Below are 26,055 nucleotides of genomic sequence, written 5' to 3'. Positions count from 1 at the left end.
TTTGGTGTTATTTCTCTCCCTGTATATGTTATTTTTCATAGTTGAGCCCATCTGGGATATACAAGTGTGTAGCCTGTCTTTTTTTTTTTTTTTTTTTTTTTTAACTTACCTTATCATAAGCTTCTTCTTTAAAGCTTATGATAAGTCATTTAAACTATTTGTATGCATTTTTTAAAAATTATTATTTATTTATTTATTTTTATTTATTTATTTGGCTGTGTTGGGTCTTCGTTTCTGTGCAAGGGCTTCCTCTAGTTGCGGCAAGCAGGGGCCACTCTTCATTGCGGTGCGCGGGCCTCTCACTATCGTGGCCTCGCTTGTTGCGGAGCACAGGCTCCAGACGCGCAGGCTCAGTAGTTGTGGCACACGGGCCTAGTTGCTCCGCGGCATGTGGGATCTTCCCAGACCAGGGCTCAAACCCGTGTCCCCTGCATTAGCAGGCAAATTCTCAACCACTGCACCACCAGGGAAGCCCTGTATGCATTTTTAGTATTCATAGTATGATGCTTCCTGTAAGTATTGCACACTTAGTCGATCTCCTATGGTTGTACTTTTCATAGATTTTGTTATTGTAAAAGAACTTATATAAAAAACACCTTTGTGAATACAGATGTTTGTGTGCATGCTTGATTTCCTTAGGAGATAATTTTGTACAAATTAAATCAATAGACAGAATTTTTTACTTTAAATAAGTTTGCCCAGTTGCTTTCTTAGAAGATGCTATAGTTTATGCCTTCAGCCGGGAATTGAATGGTGCCAGGTGGTGGCAGCTGACAGTCTAGGAAGCATCGTAGCTGCTGTGGCTCAGGCTGGTTTCACGGTCAGGTCAAGGCTGTTTTCTCTGGCCCGGCTGTTCCCTGCAGGACTTCAGAGTGGCCAGCAGCCAGGGGAGAAGCTTAGAGCCTTCGTCTTCACACATGCTGGAGGGAACCTCCCTCATTTCTGCCTTTATGCTTCTTCCAGGAAGTAAAAGTGAGGTGGACAGTGGGCATTGGCTCCAAGTCACTGCACTGTCCTCCCTGGCGTCCCTGGGGTCTCAGGAACTGTTACCCGCAGGAATGGAAACGTACATTAGGATAGTTAAAAATGAAACACTGTTGTGAGAAACGTACTATGCAGAACAGTAAAATCTACTTAAAAACAGTGGTCACAGCCATGTTAACCTGGGGACTTTGATTTGTGGGTGCCGAGTGGAGGAGGGGGTGCTGATAGCGCAGAGGATGGGCCTTAGGGAAGGGGGGGGGATGAAGAGCGAGGGACAAGGGCCAAGCGGGTGTGTGGGCGACGGCAGTGCCCGCGTCCGCCCTGGGCCAGTGTCCTCTGCAGGCCCTGTGCGCGGGTCAGGCCTGACCAGCAGGTTCAGGAGAGCGGCTTCAGGCCAGGCCGGCCCCTCTCCTCGCTGCCCTGTTGGCCCTGCCCCCAACCCCTGCAGCGACCGCGGGGGCTCTCACCAGGCAGCCCAGGATGCGTTCTCTCGAGGGGTGAGCCCTGAACTGGGGTGGGGGAACCTACTGGCCTTGGTCTCTGGGGCTGAAGGCGGCTTTGGTGTTCTTAGAACATCTAGATTTGTGGCCCCTAGGGAAGCAGAGAAGTCCACAGCCAGGGACGCCCGCCAGGCTTGGCGCTGCTCCCCCAGCGACCCTGGTGAAGGGAGAGGTGAGGAAGGGTCTCGGGATCTCTGCGGCAGACGGCCCAGATCCTCAGCGCCGGCACGGCCCTGCCACTGTTCGCCTCAGTGGCGGCCTGACGGTGATCAGAGGGGTCTCATGCGAAGCTGTGTTCTTAGCCGCACGCCCTTCCCCGGGTGGGTCCACGAAGACCTGTGGGGTTGGAGCTGGGAGAGTGCCTGTCGCCCCGGGGCGAGACCTACGTGATGTGGGTTTATGAGCCACACCCCTGACTTGGTGGCCTCGTGTCCTTGCAGGTGGTAACGTGGACCTGGAAGGCCAAGCAGAAGGGAAGAAGGAGGTGGAAGCTGATGATGTGATGAGGAGCGGCCCCCGGCCCATCGTGCCTTACAGCTCCATGTTCTGCTTAAGCCCCACCAACCTGTGAGTCTTGTCACCAGCCCGTGCCCTGTGCCGTCCTCTTGTCCGTGGCCCATGATCCACGTGTACACGCCACCAGCGTGTGCTAGACGCGACCTGCCCCTTTACGTGTGTTAATATCCTGATTGATCACCACAGCATCCCACAAAGCACACACTACTGTCACCTCACTTTGCAGATGAAGACACGAAGCCACAGGGAAGGCCGGTGTCCAGACACACAGCCCGTCCATCTCGGTGGCGGAGCTGGGATTTGAACCCAGACGGTTGGTCCCAGGGCCTTGTTCTTAACCCACACTGCAGCCTTAGTTCACCTCTGCACACACACACCCAGTTTACGTCCATCGTGCATATGTGCTGCCCTCCGCCCACCTTCCATCAGGTGGTGCGTCACAGTCACCCATGTGTCTGTCCACGTTTTCTCCCCTCTGTTTACGCCACCATGAGTCTCATCCACTCATCAGTCCACCTGCCTTCATTAGCTCAACCAATATTCATGTACCAGGCAGCGTTCTAGGTGCTGGGAATACGCGGTCATGAGCAGAACGGACAAGGGCCCCGTCCGTTCTTAAGCTTACAAGCGAGTGGAGAGGCAGACGGCAGACAGGACGTTAGGGAGGGGACATGAGATGGTTCATGGAGGGAAGGGCTAAGAGGAAGCACAAAGCGGGGACTGGAGATGTGGACGGTGGGGGCTGCTGACATGAAGTGGGATTGGAACCGAGACGTGGCGGGGGTCGTGGGAGCCCACCAGGCAGAGATGCAGGTAGAGCAAAGGCGGAACCACACCACCCAGGGGGGCAGCGCAGCAGGGTCTGAGGAGCTTGTGCTCCGTCCTTTACCCACGTGTCCAGCCAGCCCTTCTGCCCTGGGCATCCAGCAGTCTTTCCACCAGTCCCCGTCGTCCATCCTCCCCACGTTCCTCCTTTCAGCATACGTCTGTGGGGAGCTTGCTCTGCTAGGGGCTTGGAGTAAGATGGCGGTAGAGACGGATAAGGCCTCGGCCTCCAGCACCGACCGGGTGGTGTCCGTCAAATGAGTACAACGTGGACGGTAAAGCAGGGAGGTCTGGTGTCTTGGAGCAGGTGGGGAGAGTCAGGGGAGCCTTCCTGGAGGAGGTGAGAGATCTCAGGTGAAACCTGAAGGGTAAAGAGTTAAGATGAAGAGGGAGGAACCAGTATTCTTGGAGGGCGGAGAGAACTTAGAGTGGTCCAGAAGTGAAAGACATCAGGCTCAGAATAGCCAACAACAGTTGGATGGAAAAGCGCAGAGGTAGACAGCGCTGTTGTGTGTTCTGTGGAGAAGTAGAAGTGACACCGAGAGCCCTAAGAAGCTTGAGAGGTTGTAAACAGTTGGGGGTGAGTGGTGACTTGGTTAGACTGCACTTCAGCAGAGCCCTTTGGTGGGAAGACTGGAGACGAGACAGGGAGACCGTTTAGTAGGTGGCCGCGGTTTTCAGGTGGTGATTTGATGAGGAGAGTCAGAGTGGAGAGGTTTGGGAGTGAAATGCTTGGGGAGAAATTTTGGAGGCAGAATCTGCAGGATTTGATGGCAAATTAGATGTGGAAGGGGATGGAGATGTGAAGGATGACAGCCAGGGTTTCTGCTTGATGGCTGTGGGCCCGGCCAGGCTGGGGGGTGGTGAGCACAGACCCTGTGGAGCCCGGGGCAGCTGGCAGGTGGCACATGGCCGGGGGACTTGGGGGTCTGAGCGAGGGTGGAAACTCAGCCACAAGAGGGACCGGCAGCTGTTGATCAGAAGGAAGGGGGCTGGGATGGAAGAGGGCCCGAGATGGAGCGTCGTGGAAGTGGAAGGAAAAGCGTCTCAGTTAGGAGGGAGAAGTGCCAGCAGGTCTCTCGGGGGCCTGGGAAGGGCAGCTCCGGGGAGTGTGCGGGCTGGAGCTGGACACCGGTGGTCGGGATGAGGAGGAAACAGGCATAAAGTCCAGTCCCTTCCAGGGACAGAGAGACGTGGGTGTCCTTGGGAACACTCTGCGTTGGCGAGAGGAGCAGGTTGGACGGGCTGGGGGGCAGCGGTTGGGCCAGCAGAGGCAGGAGGGGGGCCCCCGTGAGCACGTCCCTCGAGGTGGCAGGAGCGACGTCTGCCTCGTGCGCTCGTCCCCCAGGACCGGCTTCACTCTCCCCCTGTGGGGCCTTTGCTGGCCTCCTGGTCACTGTCTCCTGCTGAGTCGTAGTGTGTGTCAACACCTGAGCATCTCCTGTTGCTTTACGTTTACTGGTGTCTTGTTCGCCACGGTGTCCCAGCCCAGCATGTGCCTGAACAGAGCAGAATAGTGGTGAGTGGAGGCGGGCAGGGGCACACACGCAGCTCTGGCGGCTCCGACGGGGGCACCGCGCCCAGCACTGGGGCTCGAGAGGCGCCTGCTCTCCACGGGACTGTTGGTGCTCGGCCTCTTCCCCCGCCACAGCAGAGCCGGAAGCCCGTCCAGGGCACGGCAGCCCCACAGCAGGTAGACGAGCAGGCCTGGCTGGGCCCCAGTGGAACTTTATGTAGCGAACGGGCCAGACCAACTTGGCCTGCAAGCCGTGGCGGGCTGGCCCTGCCCAGGGTTTCTGCAGCCTTTCCGCCACCTACCCTCCCAGGAATCTGGTCCCCACCAGTCACCTGGCCGCTCTCTCCCGACCACAGGGACACTTCCCAGAACTCAGCCCTTTCTACGGGGAGGGGCCAGCCCAGCCCTCCGTGGGCCTTCGGTGACCCGTGCTTTGCCTTCCAGGCTCCGCCGCTTCTGCCATTACATCGTGACCATGCGGTACTTCGAGATGGTCATTCTCGTAGTCATCGCCCTGAGCAGCATTGCCCTGGCCGCTGAGGATCCCGTGCAGACAGACTCGCCCAGGAACAACGTGAGTGCTGCCACTGGGCTGTGGAGGCTCTGGGGACACAGAAGAGTGGGGACGTGCCCGGGACGGGAGGGAGGGCTGCCGCTGCAGGGGTGCGCTCCCACAGGGACGCTGGCCTCCCCTCCCCTCCCCAGACCCTGCCCACAGGCCCCAGGCCGACGGGTGGTCTGTTCAGGCTCCTGCCCCCGCTCGAGCTTCTGGCCTCGCCTTTGAGAAAAGCCTTTCCTTTTGGTTCCAGGTGCTGAAGTACATGGACTACATCTTCACAGGCGTCTTCACCTTTGAGATGGTGATAAAGGTGAGATGTGTGGTTGCCCTGGTGACCACAGGGCTTTGCTCATCCCCCTCGTGACTGAGATGAAGGCACGTGGCAAGTGTGCCCGGGGCGTGCACACACGTGTGGTGACATGAGGGCACATGAGCCCGCAGGTAGAGGTTGTGTCTTGTGGAGACACAAGGCCACGTTTGTTAAGGATTCGCCACAGCATCACGTCAGCCTTCGGAGAGCTCGCAAGCGCTGGCCCTGGTCCCCACTACCTGCTCATGGAGACCCTTCTCGCTGAGGGGACAGGCTTCCCTTACTGTGCGGTGTGAGCCCAGCCCATGCAGGGTGGTCTCAGGAGAGGGGGAGGCCGGGACCTCGGCTGGAGGAAGGAGAGCAGGGACAGGGCGGTGGCCTCAAGGGCCAAAGATCACGGCAGGTGGGTGTAGAGGACTCACTAGTGTTTGATCCTAGATGGAGAATGACCGTGTTGTTGTGACCTTTGTTCCTTCTCTAGGTGTTGCCAGGTGGCCTGTGCTTTCCACACAGGTGCGCAGGCAGCGCAGCTGGTGGGGGTGGGGGGTGCCCACGTGCTGACTCAGGGTGGCGTCTGTGTACACAAGCACTCGCTTCAATTCTCTCCCAAATTCCTGGGGGAGGTGTTACCATTTCATTTTATGAACGAGGACACGGAGGCCCAGAGACATTAAGGTGCCGCTGCAGGAGGTGCAGAATCCAGCAGCTCTTCCTCTCGCCGCACGGGGCTGGCACTCTGAGGGTCTGGCAGGCGGCGTGCTCCGGGCAGCGTGTGCCTGCAGCCCAGCGATGGAGGAGAGACTCACTCAGGCTCCACAGGAGCTGGGGGCCGGGCAGGATCTCGGCCAGTCATGACCATGCAGGGTCGAGGGGTCAAAGGCATGGAGATCCAAACACCCGTTGAGGCTCTAAGAGGCCATTACCTGAGCTGTGTCCGCTCCCCTGACAGGGCGTGACCTGAGCCGTGACCCCTCCCCTGACAGGACTTGACCTGAGCCGTGACCCCTTCCCTGACAGGATGTGACCTGAGCCGTGTCCCCTTTCACGATAGGCATGATCAGGGCTGTGTCCCCTCCCCTGATGGGACGTGACGTGAAGAGGCACCCTTCCCGTAACCACGTCTCTGGGCTCTGGCTCTGCCTTTCTTTTCTGAAATATTCTGCTCATTAAAGTGTGTTGTTCCCCTAAAGATGATCGATTTGGGACTGCTGCTGCACCCTGGTGCGTACTTCCGGGACCTCTGGAATATTCTGGACTTCATTGTGGTCAGTGGGGCCCTGGTGGCGTTTGCCTTCTCGTAAGTACCCAGGTCTGCTCTGACTCTTGCTGGACTGCAGTCCCCAGAGCCGTGATGAGTGTGGGGGGTGAAGGAGGAAGGGGCCCGGTGGCCTCCATGGCGGTCTGTCGTCGGTCCCTCTGTGCCTGGGGCTGGGCTGTGGGGCTGGGAGGACCTCAAGGCTCGTTTGTCCCTGACACACCCCATGGTTCTGAAATTGGATAGGCAGGCCTCTGCTTGTGGTGTCTGCCTCTCGGGTCCTTCAGGAAACTTTTCGTGCCCTGACGCGGCTGCCCTGCTTGGTCAGCCAGCGTGGGCGGGCGCAGCTGGGGGTCTCTGCCATTTTCTGTGGCTCCCTGGTGAGCGGCGCTCAGCCCTGTTGTGGCTGGGCCTGGATTGGCTCCCTCAGACCCTACGCGGTGGCGGGCGTGAGGCAGGCGTTGGGTGCTCGGGTGCAGCAGGGGGGAGATCTGGGGCAGATGGTGGGGGGAGATCCAGAGATAAGTAAGACCCTCGATGGACGCGGATACGGAGGGACGGGGTCACCTCTGAGCCCACGGGGAGGCCTCCTCACTGACTCTCTTCTCTTTGTCTCCTGTTGCTGGCCTCTCGGTAGGAGCTTCATGGGGTAATGCCTTCCCTCTGTCCCCACATCACAGCGCGCCGCGACCCCTCGTGGGCCGTTTCATCACCACGCCTCACCTCCGCTCATTCCCCTCCACCCTCTGGGCTGCATGCTGCCCGGAGCCACGTCCCCAGGGCCACACGTCCCCGCCTCACCTCTGGGGGCCGGGTTGGGGGCTGGAGCTGGGCGTGGCCCCCCCTTTGGTGAGCAGGGAATGCTGACTGAGTGCTGGAGGCTGGGCGCCTGGGCCCGGAGGGCAGTGCCCGCTCTGGGTGGGAGCTGCGTGACCGTGGCTGCCAGGATGTTGGCTCTCTGAGGCACTTTCCCACGTGTCTCCTCTGGAAACAGGGCTTTTTTTTGCTCTTTCCTTTCCACAACGCCTCCCTGAAATGCCCAGCATCTCCGACCCTCTATTGTCATAAAACAAAATTCAACTGAGTAAATCTGAAGGTCTAATTGGGTTTATTCAGTGATTCATGAAACAGGCAGTATCCCGTCTAGTAAGTAGAAAGGCTGTACGCGATGGAAGCTGTACAAAATTGAAGGCCTTTATAGAAAGGGAGCCAGGCAAGGTTATTAACAAAAGAAAAGAAAGGATTGTTTCAGGCAAGGTTACCTCACTGGTGCTGACCAGGGAGGTCCAGAAATTCCATTCCTGGGAAAGGCTGAAACTGCAATTCAGTCCTGGTTCGCTGTCCTGGGGGCGAGTGGCTCCACTCTGGACCTGTTGTTTCTTTTTATTTTTCCTTCTTCTCCTTTTTCTTCCTTTTCCTCTTTCTCCTCTCCCTCCTTCTCCCCCTCCTCTTTTTTTTTTTTTTTTTTTTTTTTAACAATTCTCCCCTTCTGATCAAACTGTCAGCCCAACTGAGAGATGTGATCAAAATTTTAGGTGTGTCGACTAAAAAAACATTCACAACCTAGAAGTTGAGAGTTACGTTTTATTTGGCGGACAAAACTGAGGACTTAAGCCCGGGACGCAGCGTCTCAGACAACTCTGAAGGCGGCCCCAAAGAGGCGGGGGTGGGGGGGTGGCGGGATGTACAGGAGTTTTCGCAACAGAGCCCAGGTAGTCGTAATGTCAAGAGATTACTGTTAACTAAAGAAAACCAGGCATCTCAAGGTAAGGGATTTAGTGCTTTTCTTTATATGGGACATGCAAGAGTCTGGGCTCATTGAATCATTCCTTTGATGTGTACCTCAGCTGTCTGGGCCAGTATCCTGTGCTTCTTACCCTGAGTCTCCTGAGGTGCCCCGTGGGAAGGGGGGTAGCTGACAGCTGGATGGGGGGGGGGCATCCTGCCTGCATCCTGAGCTCCCTCAGGGCTCACCATCCGGTGGCTGGAATGTGATGGCTTGATGGCTGCAACATCCTTTGTTTACTGATACGGCAGGCAATATTTTTTATTCACAGGCATTAGCACCACTCTTAGCTCCTGCTGTGTAGTTTTTGCAGCTTTGATCTTTGATGTGGTATCCATAGATCATGATGTGTTTGCTTAATGCCTATGACATTCACGGATCACAGTTCCAGGTTCATAATCCTTATGTTGGTCATTTTCTTTGCTTCTTTTCTGACATTCCAGTCAGAATGGAGACCGTTTACTTAGTGGTTATCAGCTACAGACGTGTATTTAAAGTTTTTGAGAGAATACGACAAACACGAACACATCAGGGGCATTATAAGCAGGATAATTCCTAATGTTTGAAGTGTACTTCGGAGCCATGGTCCCCAAGACCCAAACCAATCAAAGAAAAACCCCATGAAGAAGTCACACATTTGAGCCAAGTAGCTGGCTCAGTGATCTTATGAAACTGATTTTCACCTTCCCCGGAAGTGTCAATCCAGGTACTGTAGGTAGTGTTGGCCACAGCATAGACAACTCCTTGCTCAGTTGAAGATAACCAAGGGCCGTCCTATTATTAGGACCAACTTTGGCCAGAGAGTCTAAGGATATTTGCAGGGGAATCTGCAATGTCTTCAAGAGTTAAGGAGAGGTTTCTGATCATACCTTGTGCATATTTACTCCTAACCTAACTCCTTGTGCGTATTTACTTGAAACCAAGTGATGGATTTATTCACAGCGTTTGCTATGTTTACCCATTTAAGCCAGGGGTCAGTCAGGTTTTTAGTGTATGTGGGAGTAGAATCTCCTCGCCTGAAATAAAGAGCCTTCCTAAATGCCTTGCAAAGATGGGTGCTGCTGGTGGGGTCTCCTAGTGAGTGGAGACAAGTCTGATCTAGATAGTCGGGATAGGTCGGAATCTTTGGTGACGAATCCAGCAGTCTGAAAAGCTAACCCCGTTAGTAATGGTCTGGGAGATAAAGATGAGGGTGTGATCTTTCCGTGCCAGCGCGGGAGTAATGGACAGGAAAAGGAGAGTTTCACAATTGAAGTGTAAAGTCATGATCTGTCATCTTGGGCCGAAGCAGTCTACGTCCACGTCAGCTACTTTTCTTCCTCTCAATTCGATTCGGAGGTCTCCAGCATTTGTACACGAAGAGATGGGGGTTTTTGGTTTTGTTTTGAAGGATGACTGAGGCTCTGGGTTCCCACAGAGGGAGGGGGAGGGGAAAGGCAGGCGGGGAGGTGGCCTCATCCCTGAGGGAGGCTCGGAAATGGATTTTCTCTGTGACATGTGGGTGGCAGGTGAGGTGAGGTGAGTGGGGGCAGCACGGAGGGAGCTGGTCCTCGCCTCAGCCAGCCTGGCCGTGCAGAGTACCCAGGCAGGGCAGCAGGGCTGAGGCGGCCCCAGCTTCACCGCGCTGGGGACCTGGGAGCTGTCCAGCATGGAGCCTGCTGAAACCAGCAGGGGCTTGGCCTGCAGGAGGCTCTGCCAGGGGCCCTCTGTGGCCCGCTGCCCCTCTCTGCTCCAGGGCTTGAGAGACCAGTGTAGGGGATCAGACCAGAGAAGGGAATGCTGGGGCTTCTTCAGCTGCGAAATGTTTATCCAAGGTTCAAGTCCCTGAAGTTTACTGCCATCTGGGTAGTGAGAAGGACCTGGTGCAGTCCCTTCCAGGGAGATTTCAGGGCAATCGTTGTTCTGATTGATTTCAAATCAGAGAGGTGGGAGAAAATTGGAAACATTAGTTTGGTAAGTCATAGCCAGATATTTGAGGCAACTGGAAGAATTCAGTGTCCAGCCTAGTTTACAGGTATATAACAAAACCTTAAAGATAATTATTAGGATTAGAATCTAATATCTCTAAAGGGACAAACATATTTTTTTCTCTCTACAATACCCCCACTTTTTTACCAAAGATAATCACAGTAAAACTAATTTGTTTGTATTAAACTTGGCCTGATTATTTGTATAAGTGCAGCGAGAAGAGTGACTGATCATTTAAGTTCTTTTTAAGGCTGCTTTGTTACAAATTTTCCTAAGGAGTCTCAGACTGAACTCTCAAGAGCCTTCAAAGCCAGGAAACCAAACCAAGGACATGGCCATCAGATTTGACCTGCAATACCTTTTCAGTCAAAGCCCAGCCCCGGCTGGGGCTGCAGTCCTGGCGCGGCCTCCCCGCTTTATTCCCACTGGGGGTCTCAGCATGGTGTCTGGAGGAAGCTGGTGTCGGGGTGGGTGGGAGTGCTGAACGACATGGCCCGGTGGGGAGGGGCTCTTCCCATCCAGAAGCTCAGCTCTCCTTGGACACCAGGTGCTGCTGACCTGGCCCCGGCCCTTGTCCACTCTGAGGAGGCCTTGGCAGGCAGCCCGTAGGGGTAGATGCACTGGCTTGTGGTGCCTGCAGGGCCGAGGCTGCCCTGTCCCCGGGTCCTCTGGGCACAGGTGTGCACCCTGCCTGTCTACATGGGTGGCTTCTCCCTTCTAGAGGCTCCAAAGGGAAAGACATCAACACCATCAAGTCCCTGAGGGTCCTGCGTGTGCTGCGGCCGCTCAAGACCATCAAGCGGCTGCCCAAGCTCAAGGTGCGAGTCTGGAGTGGGGCCTTGCGGGGGGGCGGTGTGTGTGCTCATGTGTGCGTGTGGGCACACGTGCACATGTAGATTGTGCGTGTGTGTGCCTGCATGTGCACACGTGTACATGTAGGTGTGTGTTGTGGGGTGCACATGTGTAACTGGCCTGGTCCCCTGCAGCTTGCTGCGTGGGGTGGGGATGAGCGGAGCTGAGGGGAGGCCCCACACTCGGGAGGCCCTGTGTCGCGTGCGTGGGACGGGCTCTCAGCTCTGCGACCCTCCCCACGGGGGCTCATTCTCCGCAGTGTCCTGTAAGGCTCCTCTTCCTCAACCCAGGGGCGCCCGATGGGACAGCGGGTTTCATCAGCAGCTGTAGTGCAGGGGGAAGGGCTGCGGAGAGAGGTGGGCTCACAGGGAGGTGCGGGGAGGGCAGGGGTTTCCTGAAGCGTGGGTGTGGCTTTAGAATTGTGCTACAATCTAATTGTTGCTGAGCTTGTACTAAACTCACTCAACCCTCCAAGACCGTGTGCAGTAGTGTTAGGGGCAGCTTGGACACGCGGGCTGTGGAGACACTAAGCGATGTGGGATTACGGCAGGCAGTTTGCTTAGAGCCGTGTGTGAAGGGGCGGCTCCAGGGGTGGATGGGCAGGGTCTGCGCTGCCAAGGCAGCTGCTTGTGTCTGGAGTGTGCCAGGTGGGGTCTCGGGAGATGGTTGTGGATCTGCCATTGTGCAGAGCCAGCAGGAACCAGGGCCAGGGCGGCAGGGAAAGGTTCACTGGAGGACAGTGAGAGCCCCTGAGAGGAGGCCCGGGCAGTGGTAACAGACGGGAGTCACCTCTGGTTCGTGGACATGCCCCACATCCCTGTCCTGAGCTGGCCTCTGCGTCACCGCTCCCGCATCCCACTTCCCACCGATGGGCAAGGGCCAGGCATGGTCCTCGGCCCGGCCCCGCCCCTCCCCTCCACGTCAGCTCATGGCCCGGCAGAGTGGCCTAACCCCGGCCCCAGCGGCAGGTCCCCCTCGGCATCTGGCCCCCCCGCCTGCGCTGCCTTCTCCAGCCCCTCCTGCCCGCCGCATCCAGTCCAGGGTCACCCTTCTAGAGGAGGACGGCGCAGGCAGCTCCCACACACGGCAGCGGGCCCGGTCCAGACCCTTGCGGGGCCACGGGCCTGGGCCCCGCCCCTCATGGCTCCACCCTCCCCCAGGCGGTGTTTGACTGTGTGGTGAACTCCCTGAAGAACGTCCTCAACATCCTGATTGTCTACATGCTCTTCATGTTCATATTTGCGGTCATTGCGGTGCAGCTCTTCAAGGGGAAGTTTTTCTACTGCACTGACGAGTCCAAGGAGCTGGAGCGGGACTGCAGGTAAACTGGGCAGGGCGGCCCTGCTGTCCCCAGCGCCACACCTCCTGGGCAGGACAGGCCCTTCCTGCCCACACACCCAGGGAGCTCAGCGTGGCCACTGCCGGGCGCGCTGTCAGCCCGCGAGATCCTGGCTGGGCCCGAATGTCAGAGGGCCGCCCCGGGGTTGGAGCCACTTCCCCGTGCCCCTGAGGCCTTGGGCCCCAGCAAAGCAGACAGGAGAGGAGCCCTCAGGGAGGAGTGAGGGGGAGGGTGGTGCCGTGTGGATGCCGTCCTGGACACTGCACGTAAACGGAATCATGTGATCTGGGGTCTTGTGTGCCCCGCTTCTACCACTAGTGCTGTGGCGGTGCCTCCTGCTGTGGCGCGTGCAGTGCTTCGTCCCCTTTAATGGTCAGACGTTATTCCTTCTGAAGTTACACCTCACCGTACTGATCCATTTCATTCACCTGTTGGTGGACATTTTGGTTGTTTCCACATTTTGGCTGTTGTGGTTACTGCTGCTTTGAACATGTGTACAACTTTTTCTGTGGATAGGTGTTTTCATTTCTCTCGAGTATAAACGTAGAAGTGAGATTGCTGGGTCACATGGTGATTCTCTTTATCAGTTTCAGGAGCTGCCAGACTGTTTTCCAAAGTGGCTGAACCATTTTGTATTCCCACCAGCAGTGTCTGGGAGTTCCGATTTCTCCACATCCTTGCCAATACTTGTTATTTTCCTTTTTAAAAATGTAATTATAGCCGTGCTAGTGGGTATAAAGTGGTATCTCATTGCGGTTTGATTTGCATTTCCCTGATGATTCACGATGTGGAGCCTCTTTTCATGTGCATATTGACCATTTGTATGTCTTCTTTGCAAAAATGTCTATTCAGATCTTTTACCCATTTTTTAAAATTAGGTTGTTCATCCTTTTTATAACCGATTGTAATTGTTCTTAATATAGCCCTGATACAAGTCCCTTATCAGATAGATGATTTTCAATATTTTGTCCCATTCTGTGGGTTGATGATGTCCTTTGAAGCACACAAAAAAAGCTTTCAATTTTGATGAAGTCCAATTTATCTGTTCTTTTCTGAGGCCCCGTGTGTTTTCTTCTCAGAGTCTTATAGTGTTAGCTCTTACATTTAGGTCTTTGATCCATTTTGAGCTAATTTGTATACATGGAGTGAGGTGGGGCCCACAGTCATTTTCTTACCTATAGATACCCAGTGGTTTCAGCACCATCTGTTGAAAAGACTGTTCCTTCTCCACTGAATGGGTGACCCTTTTCAAAATTCAGTTGACCGCAGACACAGGGGTTTATCTGGATCCTTTGTCTTTAACCTCTGACTTCCTCTGTGCTCCCACCCCCAGGGGCCAGTATTTGGATTATGAGAAGGAGGAGGTGGAAGCTCAGCCGCGGCAGTGGAAGAAATACGACTTCCACTACGACAACGTGCTCTGGGCCCTGCTGACGCTGTTCACGGTGTCCACGGGGGAAGGGTGGCCCATGTGAGTGCCCCCTGGCTGGTCAGGCTAGAGCAGAGGGGCAGCCAGAGTGGGGAGCTCAGGCTCTGCGTCCGTCACTAAGCAAATACCCGCCAGGCTCTTGTACTTACCGGGTGAGCCATGGCCCTGCCCTTCAAGAGCGGGCAGCCTGGGGAGCAGGAGGGGATTAAGCCAAGAGCACAGCATTGTGACCTCCTGAAAATCCTTGTTTAGTGGCTGGAGGCCGGGGGGAAGATGGGCCCTTTGGCGTCTCCCTGTGCTGGCCTCTGGCCGCAGTTAAGGGGAGCCCAAGGGGTGCATGTGTTCAGTGCCACACTGGATGGCAGGGGCTTCCTTTGGGGCTGAGAAGACCACCCTTCAGAAGGTAGGATCGATGCTCTGCCAGGATAACCTGCTCGCTCAGCCCAAGGCTTTCTGGCAACAGGTGAAGCTGGGTGTGGGCAGGTTACCTGGCGTGAGGTGGGAGAGAGCCGGGCAGCGCAGGACTGCTGGACCTCTCCCACCTCTCCTCCGGGGGATAGGACCTCAGGCACACTGAGGCATCCTCTAGGAGGTCCCCCCAGTAGCCCCGAGTATAAGCCCTACTGGTGGGACAGGCCCCGCCGGCAGCCACGCCATCCTGAGGAGCAGGCCTGGCCGCACATGGCACCGTCTCCGGGCTCAGCCGCAGAAGCCTCAGCTGTGACATGGGCCTCGTCTTTCCCGGGGCCGTGTCCTCCTGGGCTCCCCTGATGCCTGGCGTTGGTTCTTGGCCCAGGGTGCTGAAACACTCGGTGGACGCCACGTATGAGGAGCAGGGCCCGAGCCCTGGGTACCGCATGGAGCTGTCCATCTTCTACGTGGTCTACTTCGTGGTCTTCCCCTTCTTTTTCGTCAACATCTTTGTGGCCTTGATCATCATCACCTTCCAGGAGCAGGGGGACAAGGTCATGTCTGAATGCAGCCTGGAGAAGAACGAGGTAGGCGCCTCCCCTCCCACTCCATCTCCTTGCGGGCTCTCCAGTGGGCAGTGTAGGCAGGGGCCCTGGGCGCCCCTTCTGCGTGGGAACCACTGGCCAGCACAGGGCAGGGAGGGCTGCCCGGAGGAGGCCTTCTGGACGAGGGCGGGGGGTGTGCAGGGGCTCCGCAGGGTCCAAGCTCCCCCTGCTGCTTCCTTCCTATGCAGAGGGCTTGCATCGACTTCGCCATCAGCGCCAAACCCCTGACGCGGTACATGCCCCAGAACAAGCAGTCGTTCCAGTACAAGACGTGGACGTTCGTGGTCTCGCCGCCCTTCGAGTACTTCATCATGGCTATGATAGCCCTGAACACTGTGGTGCTGATGATGAAGGTGCGCGGGGCCCGCGTGGTGGGTCCCGGCGCCCGTGGGGCGGGAGCCCGACTCCAGCCTGGCGGAGGGTGGGCCTCCTCCTGGGGTACGCGCGGGAGTGGGCGTCGCCCCGAGTGCTGGTCAGCTCAGGGTGCCTGCGCAACCCTGGGCCCCAAGTCGTCCGCGGGCTGAGATCGTGAGAAGGTTCTGGGAGACAAGGGGAACCGGGAGGGGGTCCCCGTGCAGCAGGCATGTGTGACAGGAGGTCGTCGTGGGCCCCGTGGGGTGTCGCAGGGCAGCCAGGCCTGGGGCCAACGGTACCTCTTCCCCGGGCAGTTCTATGATGCGCCCTACGAGTACGAGCTGATGTTGAAGTGTCTGAACATCGTGTTCACGTCCATGTTCTCCATGGAGTGCGTGCTCAAGATCATCGCCTTCGGGGTGCTGGTACGTGCCTTGGCCCCTCCTGGCCTTCAGGTGTCTGCATTCTGGCTCCGCCTCTTCAGGGGACCTTCGGGGGCCCACCGTTTGGAGCTGGGGATTCCCTGAACCCCCAGAACACATGTGACCCCGGAGGGGCCCCAGGGAGGGGGCTGCCGGGGTCTGCCCGCACCTCTGCGCCCGCCCTGCTCCTGGAAGCGGGTGGGGCCGGGCTCCTTCCCTCTGGATGCGAGACCTTGTGCTCTCCCACCTGAGGCGGCGCGTCTGTCCACTCGCCGCCTTCTTGACTAGAGGCCGTCTCCTGCAGCTCCTTGTCCGGCAGAGCCCTCACCGGCCCCAGCACTAACTGCCCTTCTTTCTCTCCAGAACTATTTCAGAGACGCCTGGAACGTCTTTGACTTTGTCACTGTGTTGGGAAGTATTACTGATATTTTAGTAACAGAGATTGCGGTAAGTAGCATCTCCTGCCCCCGCAGGGCCCCGAGTGGTTTCCTTCCAGAGGTGTTCCCTCACTGAGCCTCCAGGCCCTGATGGTGTTAGCTCCTCCTCCGGAGCAGAATTCCCCACGAGCTCTGGAGATGGAAGCTCCTCTCCAGAGGCGAGTGTGGGGATGAGTTTGGGGGGTGGGTGTCCTCTCGGCAAATGCTTTTTCTTGGATAAGAAATTGGTTCCCAGGAGGTCTTCCAGGCTGGTGGCCTGAGAATCACCTGGGAGCTCCATGGTAACAAGTGACCAGGAAGATAAGGATCTTCTAAACGTGTGGGTATCTAATGCGTACGCATCTAACAACTGGTGCCAACAAGATACAAACTAAAACCAGTAAGTTTAGAATATTTTAAAGTATTAGGTTTGTTTTACATATACGTGGTGTGTGTGTGTGTGTGTGTGTGTGTGTGTGTGTGTGTGTGTGTGTGTGTGTGTGTGTGTGTGTGTGTGTGTGTGTGTGTGTGTACACGTGCTGGAGATTCTTATTCTTACTAAAATACATGGATTATATCTAAAAACGGACTGAGGGCTGGAACATGAACTTGTCTCAACAAATTTGAAAGAATCTGAGTCATAAAGCGGTATTCTTTAAGCACAACACGTTAGGTTAGAATTAAATGGCAAAAACCACATTTATTTTTCTTAGGTTGAATTCTCTAGGAACAGACACCAAGGTGAGGGTTCTTGTGAAAGTTATGTCTTAGGACGTGTTCTGAGGCAGAACCCGTGGAGAGAGGTTTGGGGAGGTGGATGGGGAGAGAAGGACCAGAGGTGCCGGTGAATCGGGTCATCCCCCAGGGGCTCTGGAGACAGGGCGGGTCACACCTCAGAGCTGCAGAGTTCTTACCTCTGTGCACACCAGTCCTCGGCTAAAGGCTGTGCCCGGGGCGTCGATCGCCAGACACCCGAGTGCCCCGAGGGCAGGCGAAGCAAGCTCTGGCCGCCTGCGCTGCTGTGGGTGAAGGGCCTCGTGCAGGGTGGGGGCATCTGCTCGCAGCCCTGGCTCAACCTGGCTCTGCCCACACCTCACGTCGGGTCCCGTTGCTGTCTTCAGGGTGGTGCTAGTCACGCCTTCTGGGAGGAGAGGGTTGATAGGAGGAGCGGGGCACCTGCTGCTGTGCTGGGGATTTGCGTCATCGCCGGCGTCCCCTCACCTGTGGCCAGCCCTCTGCTGCTCTGGTCGCTGGTCTTGCCAGGTGACCCAGCCCTCTGTGCTGTGTGGACCGGGCCCTGCTTGCCATACCCCGTGTGGCTCTGGCTGCTGTGATGGTCCAGGCACAGTTCAGACTGGTCCCAGGAACCTCTAGAAAGGCCCCGGGGGCCGCTGATTTCCAGACAGACCTCCCTGCCCCTGTGCAGGGGCAGCTCTGCCCTTCACACCCTGGCCAGCGTGGAAACTCTGGGGAACCCAGAGCGGCAGGAGCCACCACGGCCTTCCTGTGTCGCACAGTGGAAGTAGTCTCTGGCCTGTTTGAGTCAGGACCCCGAGATGCGCCTAGCCTGAATTTGTGGGGATGGTGACACAAAGTCCCAGCGGGCTGCTGGAGTCATGGTGACAGGGGCCACCTCCGCTTTGGCCCCTTGCTTCCTGGATCCATGCGGTTTACAGGTCGGGCACCCAGTATGTCTGTTGGCTGTCAGTTCATTTTGAAGTGCAGCACCCCAAACCCCCTGAGGTGCCCCACCAGGCCAGCTCTTTTCTGTGCCTGTAAGAGGCCATCTCAGCATTTTATCAGAGCGACACCTCCTGAGTGATGTGGAGTGTGACATGCCGGTGGGTCCTGGGTCTCCTGCTCCTTTGCCCCCCCTCCGCTTGCTCTGAGTTGATGGCATGTGGCATCCCCTGTTGGTAAATCTCTGACGCTAGTGCCTCAGCAGAGGCAGGCCTGCACCCAAGATATGAGTGATCCCCGTTGAGACAAATCACTGTGGTTTCCGGGTGAAAGGTTCTCAGGTAGGCAACTTACCACCAAGTGGCTGAGTGACAGCTCCAGGCGTGGTTCCCTGTAGAGGCCTAAAGGTGGTCTCTGCTCACAACGAGCTGGTGCTCAGTAGCGGCCGTGGCTGGATCAGCCTTGCCGGGCACAGCCTTCGTCCCAGCCGTCACGGTCACTGCCTTTGTGGGTGTGCCGTGTGAGCGGGGGCTGGGAGCACGGAGGCTTGCTGGCACCTGTTGTCCACACAGCCTGAGGCGCATGGGGTTTTCGTGTCCCTACGGCTGTAGGTGTCCGGGGTGGACGTTAACATGTGATGCCTGGACCTGCGCATGGTGCCCATTCCCACATCCAGAGGTGGCCTCTGCCACAAACCTTGTTCCCTCCAGAGGCCTGACCAAGCTGTAGTCTTTGCCTAGGACCCTGTGGTCCTTACCACCAGCAACTTCACGCACACACACACACACGCACACGCACGCACTGTGGCGGCTTGGGCACATCACCAGAGCTCTGCCTCACCACTGTCTTTCAGGCCGACGCTGCCTGGGGCTCTGGTGAGGCCTGCACCAGTATATTAAGCCAGTCCCTCCATAACCAGGTTGGAGTTTTTCCTCGACTTTTAGTGACCATCCCGTGATGTGCTGGGGAGGGGTGAGCTGAGGAAGAGACAGTGGTGCCACAGAGGCGAGCGGTGTGGGGGCCAGGCCAGCCGTCGTGTGACGGTGCCCTCTAGGCTTGCCCAGGTGTGGCCCCGGATGTAGCACTTCCACGGTGCACTGGGTTGTTGCTGGGCTGGTGGCACACGGCCCATGAAGACGAGCCGTCTATGGATGAAATCCAGAATAATCTAAAACAAATTAAATGTGAGATTGCTCAAGTAAGTTTGCTGCGTTTCATTATGGCGCCAGCAGTCCTGACAAACCTAACAAGGTACGCGTGCAGGACCTCTTTGTGGAAAATTACTAAACTTTATTGGAAGATGCTAAACAAGACTTGAATAGATGGAGTTATACATTATGTTACTTAATAAGTAGTGTCAGTGTCATAGAGATGACAGTTTCTCCCAATTGATCTGTAGATTCAATGCAATTTCAATAAAAACACCAATGATTTTGTTTTTCTTTTTGTTTGTTTGTCTCTTTGTTTTGGAATTTGACAAGCTGCTTCTAAAATTTATAAGGAAGAGCAAAGGCTCCCAAATAGCCAAGATACTTAATAGTAAGAAGGTGCTTCTGGGGTGCTGTGCCAGGGAGGCGACTTCCTGCAAAGCTGTAGCAGTTTAGACCGTGTGGAGTAGCCCAAGAGCCTGGAATCAAACCCACTCGCGTGTGGAAACTCGGTGTGTGACCGTCTGTGGGCGTAACTGATGATTAGTACAGGGAAAAAGAGGAATTGGATCTTGGTTCGCACCATTCACAAAAATACTGCAAATGGATGAAAAGACTTAAATATAAGAGACAAAAACTTTAAAACTCTTAGAAGAAAATACAAGAGATTATTTTTAAGACCTTGAGATAAGTAGTGATTTGTTAAGCAAAATGTATATAAAGCACCAGCCATAACTGGAAAAAAATTGTATAACATAAAGTTTCTGTGTATCAAAAGGAGGAAGGCCAATCCATGAACAGGGGAAGGATATTTGTATCACATTCCTTCATTTATACACGTTAAAATATTTATGCAGTGCCTATCATGTGCTAAGCACTATTCTAAGTGCTGGGACAAAAGATGAAAATCCCCGCTCATTCTAATGGGAAAGACACATGGTGTCAGACAGTGACCAGGGAGAAGGCAAAGCAGAGGGGGTGTGAGACACTGGGGAGCCGTGATTGTGTGTCACTGAGACGGCGACCCCAGGTCAGGAAGTCTGGGCTTGCAAGGAATCCGAGCAGGTGACAGCTGGGGGGCAGCGAGTGCAGAGACCCCCCCAGGGGTGAAGGAAGGGTGGCGCTGTGGCTGCACAGTGAACACCTTGCAGTCGGTAAACCTTGGCTTTTCTTTTGAGTGAGATGGGAGGGTTTGGAGGGTTCTGTGAGGAGGAGTGACACGATCTGGCGTTCAAGACCACAGCCCTGGCAGCTTTGTTGAGAACATTGTGCAGGGCACAGGCGGAGGCAGCGAGACCAGTCAGGGCTGTCTTAGCCGGGTTCCCCCAGAAACAGACCCTGAGACAAGAATGTGGTGCAAGTCGTTCATCTGGAAGCGAGCGGAGAGGCAGGCAGCCCGGGAAAGGCGCTATCAAGTCAGCTGCCGTTACTACCCCGGGGCTCTCCCAGCAGCCGCTGTCTGCCGTGGGTTGAAGGCTGCTGGGGAGAGGGGGCCAGAGAATTATTTTTTCAGCAGTTCACCCTTCATTAATGTTAGGGCCTGGGTATTGTGTCCTGGCCTGGGAAAGCTCTCAGAAACAAAGATGTGAGTGCTGACAGCTGGGTAGTGGGCCTTGGAGTATGTGTGTGCGGCCGAGCGTTACTGCTGTGAGCCGGGAGAGGAGCTGGGAGCTGGGATGCGGTCAGACATGGTCAAGTTCTGGGTGTAATTACAAGGCAGAGCTGCAGATGGGTCGGACGTGGGTGTGAAAGATGAGGCAAGGATGGCATCAAACATTGTCGTCTGAGCACTTGGAGAAGTGGATTGTCATTCACTGAAAAGGGAGGGAATTGTGAGGGACAGGATTGCTGAGGACGGTCCAGCTGCACTTTGTCCGTGTTAGAGTTCAGTCCTGCTCTCCTCCCAGGAGTCGTCCAGCGGGCAGCCGGAGGAGACTCAGGCCAGTGACGTAAGGCTAGGAATCGTGAGCCTGTAAGATGAGACGGGATGAGATGCATGGGGGAGAAGAGCGTGAGGCCAGCATGTAGTGAGCAAGGCTGGAGGGCGGAGGCCTTCCCGGCTCGCCGTGGAGGTCAGTGTCCAGAACGTGCCAGGCTCCTCCGGGAGCAGGAGGTACGGTGGGGCATCTTGCGAAACGGAAGACACAGATGGCCACAGAAAGATACTCAACCTTACCTGTAATCGACGAAATACACAGTGAAACGGCACTGAGATGCCGTTCCACACCCAGCGTTCGTCAAACAGAAACCCTGAGGTTGCCGGCTGTAGGCGAGGGTGTCGGTCGGCGCGGCCTCTCTGGAGGGGCGGGCGTGTGTGCTCCGGCACCCTCCCAGGTGCAGATGCCCAGGGTGCCTGGCAAAGGAACCTGGAGACGTTTTCACACTGATGTTCATGGCAGCGTTGTTCGCAGCAGCAGAAGTGGTCTACTGACACAGTGAATGGCACCCTTATCAAGAGGATGCTTCTGAAAATCGGGGTTTGCTCAGAGTCAGAGCACAAGTTTGCCTGAGCCCGAGAGGGCTGCGTACAGTCTAATCCCGTCACAGAGTTAAGGACAGGCAAGTGTAAACGCATTTTAAGAGTTTGAGGTAAAACAGTGAAGAAAAGCAATTACTGACAAGAATTAAGGTTAGTTACTACATCTGGGGAAGAGAGAGACGGGAAGGGCTTCCAAAGTGATGGTGACATTCTGTTTTTTAAGCTGGGTGATGAATATATGGATATTTTATTACCTTCATTTAAAATACGTGTGTGTACATATACTTGCACCTATTCTTTTGTTTATGTGAGATGTTTCATGGTTTTGAAAAGTCAGTGATCTGAATAATCCAGGCAAAAAGCTGAAAGCTGCTATTTTAACAAAAAAGCAAGGTTATTTGTTCCACCGGCTGCTGGCCTTGCAGCACTGCCCGGGCGCTGTCCCTTTGCTGTGCACCTCTTCTCACCAAGAAATAGTTCCCCAGTGTGGTTTCTGCCAGGCGCTCCACCTCCTTGGGCACAGGAGTCTTTATGCCCCAGATAAAGGCATCCAGACACTGGGCTCCCAACTGCAAGGACACAGCCCTGGGGGTCGGCAGAGGGGTGACGGCTGGGAGGGCACCCACAGGAGGGGCAGGCAGGGGTGCCCGGCTGATGTCGCAGACGCGCTGTCTCCCAGGGGCACCTCCCCACAGAGAGGCCCCTCAGCTGCTGGAAACTCGAGGGAGGGCGGCTTGCAGATGTTCGAGAACTTAATCCCAGCAAGACCTCCAGGGTAGCCACCACCAATCCTGGGCGCCCAGCAGGGCTGGCGGGAGGGCTGAGAAGCTGCTTGGTCTGAAAGCTCAGCTGCCCCGGCCACTAGTGATTTCAGAGGGCAGTCTTCACCCTGTCCCGCGTGGAGGAGGAAAGGTGAAAGGAAGCCGTCTTGTGGATGTCGGTGTCTTTTTTTTCTTTCTCCATTGTAGTCACTTCATATGTTACTTTGTGGATGCACTTTTTTTTTCCGCAGGCAAAAATATGAGTGTCAGTTCCCACCTCCGACTTAAAAATCACCATAGAGCAACAGTCTTAACCAGGGTCACGTAGAGAACACATTCTAAGCAAGCATAAAACTGACATTGATTTCTTTGCCTGGAAATAAAAAAATAAGTGTCTGTGAGTCATCTTTGGATTTGCATTACAAACAGAAATGCAAATGATGCCCCTGTCTGCATAACCTACAGATTTCAAAAGTGTGTTTTGATTTGGTACATTTTAAGCAAAATATGCAAAGTTTACCAAAATCCTAAAAATTTCCAGTGAAGTATTCAGAGTTTGAGTTTTGCTTGTGTTGGTGACTCATTTTCTCTTTTGTTTTCTGTTTCTGTTCTTGATTTACCCTCACCTACCTGCTGACTCACATCACGCAACCAACATACAACGCGAAAACCGTGTCTACCCTCACCTACCTGCTGACTCACGTCACGCAACCAACATACAACGTGAAAACCATGTCTCCGTCTGCATGTTGTGCGCCTGCTGTTCAAACATCCCAATTTGTCAATAATACGCAAATATCCATCCATGAAAACATCCCATGTAGGAAACGGTTGGTTTCATGACTTTAAATGGTTCTTAAAGCTCCTCGCTTTGCTTGCTCTGGTCCCCCCTCTCTCCTGCTTCCTGTCACCCCTTGCCACTGCCCTCCTGTGCTCAGAGCCCAGCTGCACCCGCCCCTCTGGCCTCTCACGCACTCTCCCGGCTCCTGGGGTCCAGCAGGGGCTTATGAGGGCCCCCCAGGGACCATCTGACCACAGGAACTGGCCTTGGGCTGAGAGAGGAGGTAGGGGCTTCTGAGTGAGAGGCAGGTAAGTGATGAGACGGGCTCAGAATTGGGGAGGTTTTGCAGGATGTGAGTTTGGACCTGATCCCCGAAAAGTCCATGGTTTCTGCTGCACAGTTGTCTCCCCTCTGCTCTGTCTCCACCGGCAGACCCAGTGGCCTCGGCTCTGCCCAGTGGCCTCGGACAAGGTCTCCTGGAGGGTCCTTCCTGGACGTATCTTCCGTGGGGGCCTGGCTGGGGGGCACCAGGCTGGGGGGTTGGCCTGAGTAGAAAGAGGGGCTCTGCCCCAGGAGGGAACAGAGGGCTGGGCCTTCATCCAGCGTCGCTGATTCTCGTGTGCCCTGGTCAGCGAGCTTGTGTGGAGCCCGTGCAGGTGGTGTGGACGGAGCCTCCTTCCGGGTGAGGGGGCAGAGAAGATGCGGGGAGCGGAGTGAGCTGAGGCCGTGACTGCAAGTTCATGCAAAGTAGCAGATTCCGAGATTCCTGCTACAGAAAGTGAATGCTTGTGATAAAGCGTTTCACAATCGGAGCAGAAAAGCTTGAGTTTTGAGAAAAGGCTGTTCGATGCTGCAGAAATACCAGGCCACATCTTTCGCACAGGCTCTGCTCATGGCACCAGGCCCCTGCTCAGCCCTTCCCGTCCACCCGCTCCGTGCCCTCCTCTGCCTTCGTGTCAGCGGCCAGGATACTGTGCGTGTGTGGGCTTTCTCCACAGGCTTTCTCTCCTTTCTCTCTGTCTCTCCCCCGTCATCGGTCCCCTTGAGAACGAAGCTGAGTAGGAGAGCAGCTTGTTCCACGCTCTGCTGCACCTCATCCCTGGCACGTGTGTGGTCCCCCGACACGTGCACAGTGTGAGGGGGGGCGCCTCATTGTGCTGTGACTCTGACCAGAGGCAGTGATGTGCTTGGATGCAGGAGACGTGGGCCTCGGCCTGGGCTCCGTTTGCCTCTGTGGTGGCGTTTCAGTGCTCAGTGCACCGTAAGTTCCTTTTCTCAGGGGTTCCTCGCCCCCGGGCATGATGTCCTAACGCCTCCATCGTGTGGCGGTGGAAGCTGGCGCTCAGTGGAGCTGGGGACCAGTGTCCCCTCAGCGTAAATCAGCTCCGTGTTGAGGGCTGTGAAGCTGACCTTTCCTGGCTCAGAGGCAGGGGCCATAAGGAGGGGCCTGGCTTGGAAGTAGGTGGGGTTGCTCGTGGATGCAGCAGAAACCATGGACTCTGGGGGGTCGGGGCAGGTTGCATCCGCCTCCAGGGGGTTGGCTGAGGCCAGGGGTGACGGTGCTCAGCCAGGGGGAGGCCGCTGTGTGCTTGCTGCCCCTGCCGTCCCGCATGCAAGTCTGCATGGTGGTGTGTGGCGGCTCGCGCCCGGCTGCAGCCGTGGTGCACTCAGCCTGTCACCCTGTGCTTGCGGCATCTGTGGCCGCCGTCACCTCTGCCCTCACGGCTCTCTAGGGCTGTCCGTCTGTTGGCACCTGCACCCTCTCCTGCGTGCCCGTGGAGCCCCGAGAGAGAAGCTGGGGAGGTGGGGTGGGACCTGGGTCTCAACAAAGTAAGAAGGGGCTGCGTTCACGCATCCAGTAACCGGAACGAACAGCGCCTTCCGCTGCCCGCTGTGGCATCCGTCTCTTCCTTCTTACCCAGAAGCTTATATTTCCCCCCAGTATTTTCAGGAAATCTTGTCTGTCCCAACGGTCTGAGCAAACTGCTTTGGTCTTGGCCCCTCCAGACCCACCTGCGCAGGTGGTTTGAAAGCAGACACCCCTGAGGTGGCAGCTCCTCCCTTGCTGTGCTTTACCGTCTTGTACAAAGGGTCCCCTGGCACTGTAGGCAGTCCCCCCTTCCATCCCTGTGCCCGTCCTCCTGAGGCGACTGGCTCACCTGAGAGTCCTCAGGGCCCGCGGGGCTCAGGTAGAGAATGTGGGTATGTCTCATTCGTCCTGTCTACCCCTGAGGTTCTCTTGCCCCAGCACGAGCCGGTGAGGGAGCTGCAGGGAACCGAGTACACCCTCCAGGGTCACACCCCGAGGTCCACTTCTGCCTTCTTGCTGATCTGGATCACAGTCGCCCCTCCTCGTGCCTGCCAACTGCCCCCTCTCCCTGTGGCACTGTCCAAAACCTGGGAGCCGTCCCCCAGGGTAGCTGTAAGTCCCTCGCCAGCAGAGAGAGTCCAGAGTCCCTGGTGGGAAGCAAAGAAGCCAGCCCCTGAGACAGGCAGTGGAGGGGCGGAGCGAGGCCCGTCTCTCCACCGACGCCTCGTCCCAGCCAAGGCCAGATGGGCAGCCCTGGAGGGAGGACGCGGCTCTGCCCAGGCCCTGCCGCCTCCTGCGTGAGCTCTGCCGCTGCACCTGTGCTCTCTTTTCTCTGTATTTGACCACTGCATCTGGCAACACAATGTGTCTAGCCTGAGCTGCTTGCATATTTTAAAGCAGCCAGGTGTGGGGAAGCTGCCCTCAGGCTGCGTGTGGGCACCTGGTCTCCAAGCAGACGGGCAGGAAGCCGCCCGGGCCCGCGAGCACCCCTACCTACTCACGGACGCCGAGCAGGGCCGTGCCCCCGAAAGGGATGCCAGGAATTCAGGCGCCCCTGGGCCAGGGTGGAAGCCTCGCTCCCAGGTCATCCGCGCAGTCCAGAGACGGTTGGGTTAGTTTGTGCCTGATTTCGACCCTTTGGATGAGGGAGCCGTGCGAGATGGCTTGGGTTCTCTGGGGTAGACACCGGGTAGTGGGTTGCAGAGGTGGCTTCCCTGGCGTGAGCAGCAGGGCCGACGCCACCTGCGCCTCCTGCGGTGACCTGTGTGCGGGCACCTGCCCAGGCCCGGAGGAAGGGTCTGCCTCTCGGCTGGGCCCCAGGCAGGCCGGGGCCTTGCTGGCTGTGTGGT

The 26,055-nt window shown here is 56.2% G+C and overlaps 1 protein-coding gene across 2 annotated transcripts in view; it reads left to right on the top strand.

The window, feature by feature from the left end:
• CACNA1B (calcium voltage-gated channel subunit alpha1 B) overlaps positions 1-26,055 on the top strand; it is a 187,085-nt gene that overhangs the window by 128,004 nt on the left and 33,026 nt on the right. For both annotated transcript variants that reach the window (XM_068553631.1, XM_068553632.1), the window contains exons 21-32: positions 1,925-2,051; positions 4,786-4,915; positions 5,151-5,210; positions 6,401-6,507; positions 10,941-11,037; positions 12,232-12,392; positions 13,744-13,881; positions 14,636-14,837; positions 15,044-15,208; positions 15,524-15,634; positions 15,995-16,078; positions 22,940-22,945. In XM_068553631.1, the coding sequence (XP_068409732.1) occupies positions 1,925-2,051; positions 4,786-4,915; positions 5,151-5,210; positions 6,401-6,507; positions 10,941-11,037; positions 12,232-12,392; positions 13,744-13,881; positions 14,636-14,837; positions 15,044-15,208; positions 15,524-15,634; positions 15,995-16,078; positions 22,940-22,945 (1,388 nt within the window). The remainder of the gene's footprint in view (positions 1-1,924; positions 2,052-4,785; positions 4,916-5,150; positions 5,211-6,400; positions 6,508-10,940; positions 11,038-12,231; positions 12,393-13,743; positions 13,882-14,635; positions 14,838-15,043; positions 15,209-15,523; positions 15,635-15,994; positions 16,079-22,939; positions 22,946-26,055) is intronic.

Source organism: Eschrichtius robustus, chromosome 10 (assembly GCF_028021215.1).
Source record: "Eschrichtius robustus isolate mEscRob2 chromosome 10, mEscRob2.pri, whole genome shotgun sequence".
NCBI lineage: Eukaryota > Metazoa > Chordata > Mammalia > Artiodactyla > Eschrichtiidae > Eschrichtius > Eschrichtius robustus.
Note: the sequence above shows the minus strand (reverse complement) of the source record. Positions and strands in the feature narration are given on the sequence as shown.